General features: G+C 40.0%; 1 protein-coding gene across 1 annotated transcript in view; it reads left to right on the forward strand.

Moving 5' to 3' along the window:
* The window catches only part of scamp3 (secretory carrier membrane protein 3), a 16,817-nt gene extending 16,338 nt beyond the window's left edge, over positions 1–479 (forward strand). The window contains exon 9 of the mRNA XM_020586034.1: positions 16–479. Within this exon, the coding sequence (XP_020441690.1) occupies positions 16–153 (138 nt within the window). The 3' untranslated portion in view covers positions 154–479. The remainder of the gene's footprint in view (positions 1–15) is intronic.
* Positions 480–10,699: the final 10,220 nt, after the last annotated feature.

Below are 10,699 nucleotides of genomic sequence, written 5' to 3' on the forward strand. Positions count from 1 at the left end.
TCTTCCCTGTTCCAGGTCCACAGCATGTATAGGCAGACTGATGCCAGCTTCCAGAAGGCCCAAGCTGAGTTCGCCACCGGAGTTATGTCCAATCAGACTGTCCGCCAGGCTGCAGCCAATGCTGCCCAGGGGGCCTTCACCGCACCTCAATAGAGAGGGACGAAAGGGGCTGGGAGGGTAAGAAGTGGAGGGGGGGACCCTTTCAGGTTGGCAGGGGATCTGTTTGTTATTCATTTCCTCACAGGTGATTAGAATTTGATGGGGGGCACCAAGTCTATATGATTAGCCCTGGGCAACTGAACTTAAGGGCACATGCATGAGTCAAAGGTGGGTCGTCTAATTTCAAAATGTGTACAGGGCAGGTTACGGTAGCTATATTGCCAAACCATGAGTCAACATATTGTAAGTGTTGATTCAAGAAACAGAATAAAGGTGTGAGAAAACAAGTTGCCGAAGCTTTATGAAATTTAGCACAGTTGTACTAAACTAGCCTGGATATTTCCAATTTTAAATGGGAAATGTGTGTGCGTTTTGTTTACAAGGAGCCTAGTCTGAGACAAAGTGTAAGAGTTGGAGCTGATCACAGAAATGTTGCCATTCTAACGTCTGATCTACAACTGACTGGATCAGGTTTAGCCAACGTTAACTGCTTTTTGTAGCTTAAGTGTAAAACTAACTAGCTGTTTTGTTATTGATCCAGATGAGAATGCCTATTTATCTTACTGCCAAAACATCTCATACTGTAAAGATTATGAAGAAATGTTGCTTTGGTTGCAATGCACTATATATCTCACTGTGGTGTTCGTGTAGCTTGTTGTTCTTATGATTATTACAGATCACTGTTTTGGTTTTAATAAAAATGTACTGCCATGCTTATACTGTCTACTGCAGTTACTGTTGTCATAACTTATGGATTAACATTAATATACTAAGATAAATTAATTAAAAAAAAAACCTATGTGCTGGTCACAGGATGCTCCTCAGCAGATGGAGCCACCCAGTTGTCATGGAAACTGTTTCCAAGATCAATAATGAACTTCCGATCTTGACAAAATGGAAGTGTCAAATTTATCCGAGGTGACCATACAAGTGTATTTATGTTTGAGTCAAACATCCCACTTAAGGCAATTCAGTATTTTAACACTGTATGATCACAGATTTAGTACTGTTATTAGCTGACATTTTATTCAGTACCTGGAATTGCCACGGTAGGAAGCAACTTGGGTTGTGCCTCTGCAGCGTAAAAGATGAGCTAAGCTAGTGATGTTAGCTTTACAAGCTTATAACACAGGTACACTGTTCAAGAAATTTGAGCCTTTTTTTTAAAGAGATACAGAGGAGGATTATAGCCACTGCTAAACAATTCCTGACTTTATCTCAACATTCTGACTTTAGTCTCAGACTTATGACTTTTGTAAAGGTCTGCTTTAAAGTCAGAATTCTGAGGAAAAAAGTCAGCTCAAATTTTGTACATTCTTTGCAGTGCAAGCCCTTAAAAATGTATATGCATTTAAAAGGAAGATACTATGAAATATGAGCTGAACATAAAAGGAACCTTTATCAGCTAATTTATGTATTTATGCTTAATTAAGGAACCCACACACTTGATTCATTGCTGATGATGCATTCAAATTGGAATTAATTGATTACTTGACTAATTTCGTTTGAATGTTGTAATGTGGTGGTCATATGAGATAAACCAAGTATGCAACAGTATGCAATTTATTGTACACTATAAATTAGTATCTTTACCTGTGTAGCCTGAAGTTTCTCTGTTCTGTCCTCTGAGCCTTTTTAGTTGTCACCCCAAGATTTTCACTGGCCCATAAGCTACTAATGTTCCATCTACAGCCATTTTTATGGGCACCAAACTTTCCTGGACTACTTTGATCCATGGGACAACAGGCTGCCACGTTGACAGGCGCTGCACTTAACAGTGAAGATGGTGCAGGCTGTGGGCACACAACACCAGTTTTTTCTGTCACTACTGTAAATGTGAAATAAACTCAAGGTGAGTCACTATGAGTGTTTTGTTCCACATGTGCTGGCCTGGGAATCATCCATTGCCCCCTAGAAGGAGGAATTAAGATTTTCAGACATTTAAAGAAAAAAAAAGTGCAAAGATTAATTTTTGACTGCTTGCTCAAGAAGTATGTGTCCAGTTGTCTGTCAGCTGCATGTGAGAGACCAGAGGGGCTGCTTGCGTCTCACCAAATACACCCGCAGCACATACAGGGCTTCATGAACCGTTACATGCCATAGAGCCACAAATAGGTCCCTTTAATCCCCGCAGACTCATTTGTTTTGTCCCCTCTTTGGCACTGTACAAGAGGACATAACTGTTCAGCATCTCCTGGATTTGAGCACATTTGTTGCACAGCTGACACTTTCCATCGCACGATTGCGCATTGATATTGTTATGATGGACCAATTTTGGGATAGGTTTACTTGACTATATATGCTACTAACTACTGCTACCCGCTAATTATACTCTTTTACAAGATATTGACTGCACAGAGCCCAGACCTCAGTCCCATCTAACACCTTTAGGATGAGCCACGAGACTGACTGTGAGTCAGGAGGTGATGGAAGACTCCAGGTACATCCCAGTTTTAGTGTTGAAATTGTTCTGTTTTTATACTGTAAGTTGAGACACATGCATGTCTACTTTATAAAGAATGTTTTAAAGCATATTCCTGAGTATTAAATACATGACAAACACTGTAGATGCAAGCTTAATTAAAAAGTAAACATTTTGAAAATACAAGCTTTTCATTTGACAGTTGTCAAGATTGTCAGGCTCATTTTGCACTACTGATTAAAAAAGATTTTTATTTGACTGTTTCCAGTCTCTTGCAGGGTAGCACAGCAGTGACAGTTCAAACTCGTTTTCTTAAGTATATCCTTACAAATGACATTTTAATAAGTATACTACTCCTTGTCTGAGGCTTTGTTTGACACATTGCTACTCTGGTGTCTCTCCAAATTATTGCAGCAGCTGTTTATGGTGTCCTTGGCTCTGCTGTCACATCCACCCTCCTTGGAGTATGATCCAAATGATAGCGAGCAGGTATCTGCAGGTCAGAGCCATCCGTCTCTGCTGTCAGCAAGTGCTACTGAGGCCAGAGAACTGGAGTCTCCTCCCCAGCCTCAACAAGTGAGGTTGTCCAGGCTTGAACAAAGGCCTGCAGTTGAATGGTGTGCTGAACTCTGAGAGCATGAAAATCTGTTGTATGCTAGTGAGATATATATTTTTCTTTCTATTTCTGTCTTGTGATAGAGACATATAGAACCAACCACCATCAGGGTACATTCTAATAAATAAACAGCTGTGTTTTTGCACTGAAATAAATGTATAATTTTGCTATATATAAAAGGAACCTTTATCAGCTAATAACATAGTAGTACCTAAAGGCTTGTAGGTTTCTGTATGTTTGAAATCCCTTTTATGACATATACTGAGCATTACATGAGATTGATTCACTTCTAAAGGTGATTAATCTTGGTAAGGCTTTAGACTACAGCACACAAATCACAATATATTTGTAATGTATATGTAAAGACAACGTATGCATACCAAGACAAATATAGTATGCAAGTTCAACGGAAGAAAACAAGAGGTTAGGAAATTCAGGTATAACAACTTTGTGGTTAGAGCAATTTAAATATGTTTTTCTCATAATTTTTCAAAACAATAATTTCAGTTTAGCTAACCTAAGGCTGTTAAATTTTAGAACTAACTTCACAACACAGTATTGAAAACATAGGAGAATGCTTATAGCCATAGTGTAAGTGAACCAGTGTGTAACCTTAAACTTATAAAAATCAGCAGTAAGTAATTAGGGGTCCTTCCCCTCACTCTGTGCAAGGATACAAATGTATACATTTCTGATTGTCAAGACATATGCTGTTTATTTGAACAGTCTGGCTTTCCCCCTCATTTACATGTATATACATTTAGCGTCCATATGTAAAATTCCCTGTGTAAATGTGTAGCAGTCTAGCAAAAGTAAAGTCTTGATACTAGTTTTTTTTATCATCAGTTTACAGTATAAGCAGTTTATATTCATTCATCAGACTCTTGAAGTAGTTGTCCCTCTTTTCTTCACTGTATTCTATCGCTGCACCTACTGTAAAAAAGCTAACTATATATTTTGTCTCCCACTCACCTAGTTGTTGGAGAACACAGATCCACTACCTGCAGAAAAGGAGATGACCTCATCCCTGCCAACAGTTTGCAACAACAGTCTCTCTTGCTATCCTACCTCTCCTTCCCACCTTTTACCTTTACTTTCTTTGAGTTTGCTTTCAACCTTTCATACAGTTCAGGAAAGTGTTTCTCCTATTAATAATAAATAGATGCTAAAAACACCAAACTGGATGCTAGAAACACCAAAATAAGCGTTATAATATGTTTTATAATAGTATTAGTGTCAACATATAATTAATAGATTTTTTAAAAATGTGATTTATTCTATCTATTAAACATGAGGTGAAAGCTTTTAGAAAAGATTCTCATTGTAAAGCAATGCAAATGCTGCTAAAACTTCATTCATACTGTACTTGATTCAACTGGGACAACTATAAATGACAGAGAACTACAGTATCACTGTGTCACATTGCACGTGCACTGTCTTGCACAGTCTAGATGTGATGGACTATTAAAAACTGTATGATTGGGTTTTCTATATTTATCTTTGTGTATGTCTCTCTCAGATATGCACTCCTACTTTCTGTTCCTGTTTTCCTTAGTTTCGCTCCCAGACTGCAGACTGGAGTGTCCAGTTTTTATATAGGATTATTCATTAGGGAAAACTGTCAGGAAACTATTATTAAACTCTATTACTTCCACAGTGAATGTGTAGTTCCTTAGAGCAGACAAGGATGAGGAGTGGCTGTGGTCGGGAGTTTCAAGGCCTGTTAGATTTGTTCTTAAGGTTTGAACAATGCCAAACATCCTGATTTGAGGGCTATGAAGACAACAGAAACCTTTTCGTTACTAAAAGGTGTGATGCTTTCTTGGGTTGCCCAGTGTCCCACAAAAGCTGTGATGATGTCAACAACAGTCTCCCACCCACATCAGAACCCCCAGAAGCCCACTCCATCAGGACAGAGCAGCAGGTGAGGCAGGTGAGCTGAACAAAGGGCAAAGCAAATCTACTTCCTTTATTTTCAAGAGACAGTTCAGACTTTTCTTTCTGCACAGACTGCTTTTAAATACAGCTTGCATCAGTCATAACAAGCTATTCCAATTCTCACTGGATTCATGAATCTTGGTAAGGACGTCTAAGTTTTTTACTCCAACATCTTCAGCACTTTTAAGCGTGGCTGCACACAAAAGGACCTGGGGGTTTGCTGTGAAAAATGTGGAGGCAATGTATCCCTCTTGCTACATTGCCCTAGGTGATTTTCTGACTGATTCACTGACTTTGATGTCATGAACTAGTTACTGCTGCATTAAGGCTTTTGGATAATTTCTTTATTTAGCATTTTATTGACATTTCTCCACCCAGTGTCATCTTGAAAAAGAGAGAAGATGAATGCTTTTATGAAACCATTATTAAAGCGTAACCCTGTGAACGTCACCCTCTGCACCTTCTTTTATCTCACTAATCATGCGAGATTATGTAGAATATAACAGCTGGAGCAGAACACAACATCATAGGATACAGTGATATAACAAACAGTTAAACAAGTAGTTGATGACAGAATAGACAACTTTACTGAAATTCAGAAAATTGCCCATTGGTGTTTTGTCTAACTCAGTCTAAGCTAAATGGAATGGGTATTTTCTATAGTTACAGTATTTTTAATGTAAAATTTCTTCTTTTCCACTGGCAGTGTTTCCTTGATGAGATGGATTGGAGAGCAACAAAATGAGAGAATTTTGTATTAAATAAACTAACTTTGGAAGATAGCTACTTAATGTCTGGACAAATATTGGAATATATTTTTGCATAAAACAAAGAGGGACATTGTTCACTATCACTTCCATTGAAAGTGCATAGGAAGCGGTCTCCTAAGGACAAAACAAGAGAATAAGACTAAACAAGAGAATAATTACAGCAAGCAAAAACTGCTGCAATGTTCACATGGGCCCCATGGGCAGATTATGACACAATGGGCCCCTGGGTAGTGACATGTAAACCCCCTCCTGCAACCCTTCTACATAAAACAACACACCAAGACTGAAACAAATGTTTTATTTGCCTTTTTAATTTTTGGTTTTGTCTTTGAAAATGTTTTGCATGTCTGTGTAGGTCTTCTTGCATGTCTTAATAGTTAATTTGTGTCTCTTTGCATCTCCTTGCAGTTGTTTGGCATCTCTTGTCAGCTGTTTTGTGTCTATTTGTAGTCATTTTACATCTATTTATATCTTTTTGTAGTTGTTTTGTATCTCATTTTGACCGTTTTTGGCTCTCTAGGATAAATTGCAGGTGAACTCCATGATGGGCACTTGACAAGTGTTTTGAGACAGACTTAAAGTTGTTAACCTATCCTTTAACTTAAATGAACTGGCCATTGGTCAACTAGCTAATAGTTACAGCTTTAACAGAAGAACATCTTATGGGGAGAATGATTTATTTATAGGCTACACATCTCCCTGCCTTCTCCCGTGGGTACTGTTTATATACTGTTAGGTTATGTTGACACTCTCTTTAACCAGGCACCGCCAATTTGACAGTTGACAGTTGCATACCAGCCAACACACCCTCAACCACCGAAAACACCTTTCCGCGGCAAAAGAAAATAGTGAAATAATGAAAGTGACCAGTAACCGCATACGACCGTCATTTGCTCTCCTCTGCTTTCCGCCCTCTCCTGTCCCCCCCACCCTCCTCGGCCCGTTCTCCTCCTTCTCTCTCCCTCCCTCCCTCTTCTCCGGAGACCGAGAATGCCCGTGTTGTACTGACACAGTAGCGATACGGGCTGAGCAGACATGGAGGCCCGATTAACGAGAGAGGCCCGTGCTGACACATCCAGGCCCAGCTAACGGCGTGTCAGAGTGGATTTCGGAGCATCTCGGGAGATATTACGGATACCAGCTGCTGTAAGGAAAAGGAATTTTAGCACCGAGGATGAAGAAATAGAGGCAGATCCATTTCGGGTCTCTGTTGATTCAACGCAGCCGCCATTTTGTTGACAGTTAGTGGTTTTTTTTAATAACCTCTACGGCGCAGCATCTGTTATTTTATGCCACTGGAATATAATTCGCCACGTTTTGCGTGTGTATTTCTGTCGTTTTGATTGTGCGTTTGTGTTGGACAAACATTGAAAGGTGTTTCAGGTTTAACTGACTTGCTATTGCATCGTTAGCCGTCGTAGCTGAGATGTCGTAACACGAGTGCCTACGAGAATGTGACGGAGATGTAAGATTAGGTACATCACTCGTCCTGGATTGTTTCATATTCGTTTGCTTTACATAAATTGCACCAGAGCTGTAGGCGTTTGCTCCTCATTTACAGCCTACATTTAGTTTACGTTAATGCTGTGTAAGCCAAATTTTGCTCGTATCGTCCTCTAGCAGGCTGCTGATTGAGGGCTAGTTAGCCGCTGCCAGTGCCATTGATAGAAATGTAGCACAAGCTATCTATTATTGGAGGGATGAAAGCTACCAGCATGTTACAAAATAAACAGACCTTTCACAATGCATGGGCCATATTAGGCGCCAAGTGGTCACGTTATCCCCATTACTTTACTGCCTTGCCTGTCGATAATCTACATATTATGAACATAATGTTATAAATTTGGGCCGATGCTTTACATACTCAGCTTACACCGTCCTAACTTTGTGTTTTGGGGCTGGAAAGGTTATCGGTCGCATTTTTTAGATGGACAAAATCTGTGTGCATTGATTTCTGATTAAGATGTGTGGTTGCGTCCGAGATTATTACCTTGTTATAACCTATGTGGTACATCTGAAAATAGCACAAACATTTGTTATGCAATTGTAGCTTGAATGCAAGAAACGCTTTAGCTCATGGCACATGCCTTGGATTTATATCTTAGAAATAAACAATGATGTAGCCAACATCTGACGTTTTTCGTGTTTTGGTTTCGGCAGTTCAGCACTTGGAAGATAAAATATGAGGTCACTACGTTGATACACGAAGGGAGGACACAGAGCCAAATAATGTGAGCACCGTTTCGGGACAGTTACAGAGGTGAGTGGATATAATACATTTGGATAGCTTTGCTGATTAATTGTGCCTTTTGACATAACGTAGGTTCATTGAAACACATCGGTCGTTGATCTTAATTTGTCAGTGCCTTCAGCAATTTTTAATAGCCTAATGTTTACACATGAGTAGATGTTTGCTAAATTGTTTCTGGATTACATGCAGTGTCAGACTATTGGCTTTTAGAAACTGCAAGAACATGTCTCTGAGGCAGGATTTCTTTCCAGTTGAGACCGTAATTACGAGTATGACTAAATAGAGATGAATTTGCTGAGTTAATATGAGAAGTTGCAATGAAAATTGAGACTCATGAGTTATTCCCTGAGGGGCAGTGTTGACTGTACAGGAAACCGAAAGCACAACGTTATTTGTTCTTACAGCCATCGACTGGTTAACCGCGTTTTTGCATAACGCTTAGCTTGTTAGAAAATGTGCACACAAATTTTATGCACGGTATTTTTAGCCGGCTAATACTACGGAATGAGGAAGTTCGCATGGTGCTGGTCTGACTGACACCTGTCATCCCGTCCCATTTATCACAACGTCTATTGAGTTTTTTCTTCGCGGTTTAAACATTATGTTCGCCTCTTTCATTTAAGGCCATGCCTGTTACAATTACGGTTAAGCTTTTCCGCTGTTAGATGATACAGCCTAATGGTAGTAGTAAAGGAATTTGGACGCCCCAGTGAGCAGGGCTCTGTTGTAATGCCGATGGAGTGAAAGCCCTGAAAATGACACGGAGATCTGAGGGCAGACGCCACCCCTCGTGTGAGTGATGTGGGGTGGGTGGGTTGGGTACTACTGCTGCTATGGCCAAAGGGAGAAAAGCAGTTATGAACAACGTGTGCAAAAGTGAGGAGGGAGTGAATAGAGAGAGAGGGAGTAAGGGGAGAAAGAATTGGGAGGGGGGTGTGGGAAGTTGTTTACTACGTTCCTGCCTGCTCTGCCATTTGTTACGTTCTTGGGCTGATAGTGATTATTGATTCTCTGTATTCCATATTATTTCCAGACACCCCCCCACACACACCCTCCTTCTTTTTACTTCAGCTACTCGTTATTGCTTTCACAGGAAAGGCAACAACAGACAGACATGACTAATATCAGTCTTCAAAACCAGTCATGTTGCTCTTTTGTTTTGCAGCATGACAGTTTTAAAATGTAATGTAAAGTACCTTGATGCTAAACACGAAAAAGATATGCTTTAGGTTTAGGACTTATTAGTCACAAATTAGAAAGCAATTCAGCCTATTACATGAGAAAAAGTGCCAGTATGTGACCTGGCTTAGCTTGTTAGAGGTGAAAGAAATTTTTGACTCACCAGGAGACTTCTCTAGACTTCTCTTAATAGCCTTTAACAGAGACGAGTACTACAGGGTCTTATTTTTGGCATAGCTGCTGTAAGGTAGTGGAAGCAAATAGTAGCACTGCATTTTGTATAAAGGAATGAGGAGAACATTTGTCACTCTGCATGAGATGGACACGGATCAGGGGGATAGTGAGCGAAATGTGTTCTTTATTAGAGTGGGAACAGTGACTATAGTTTGTGTGCTGTTACTACTGCTTTCCAAGTTTGTGAAATAAAGGAGGAAGAGGTTGGAAAAGCTTAAAGAAAACTGTGAAAGAACACAGAGATTGATGGCATGTTAAAGAAAAGAGGGAGGTGTGATTTGACTGTGGTATATGTGTAGTGAAGGGGAGTCTGTAGTTTTGAGGCAAAATGCAGTGAGTAATTGAAGTAAACATAGAAAGAGGGTGAGGCGAAGTACAGGCCAGACTCCAATTGCTTTCATTGTGGCTGAACAAAAACATTTCTACTACTGCTTTCCACAGTCATAATCCAAAATTAACATTGTCTAAGACTCACTGTAGGGCAGATTCATTTTTATCAGTGTGCTGAGGTCACAGTTTTGAATTGCCTTCAAATGACTTCACCCAGAGAAAGCACCTGCTTGGGGGCGAATCCGCATTAAATCACTTAGTGACCATGGGGAGCTGTAGACATGAATTGAATTGGGCTGTCCTCTGAGGAGCACAATTAAGAAACATTCTGCTCTCTACTGCTGCTGTGTAACATAGTGTATAAGCAGCTCACGAGTATCACAGGCACCTGTTTTCACTGCAACTAACAAGTGCATTTATCCTGTGACACCTCAGAAGGATGTGGCAGCACTGTGGGATTAATTCGTGACTCTGGATGTTGTGGGCTTTGTAGTTTTCAGGTGAACATTTCAGTCCTTGAGCCTAAGGTTAGATTTCTCAGGTAGAAGAGCTTTGGCTTTGTAAATAGCTCACAGATTTCTGAGGGCTGTGAGGGCAAACACACCATCAAAGGTCACCCAGACAGGATGAAGAGCAGCCTCTAACCAAATGGATGATAAAATTTGTTGCCCTCTGTCTGCTTTCCACCATCATTCATTATAAGACATTTTATACTTCTCAGTTGTAGAGCATTATTTAAAACCCAGTGTTCTGAATGGTTGATGTTGTGGTGACTAATGTAGAATTTGTTTTTGGCATCT

Source organism: Monopterus albus, unplaced genomic scaffold (genome assembly GCF_001952655.1).
Source record: "Monopterus albus unplaced genomic scaffold, M_albus_1.0 scaffold393.1, whole genome shotgun sequence".
Classification (NCBI taxonomy): domain Eukaryota; kingdom Metazoa; phylum Chordata; class Actinopteri; order Synbranchiformes; family Synbranchidae; genus Monopterus; species Monopterus albus.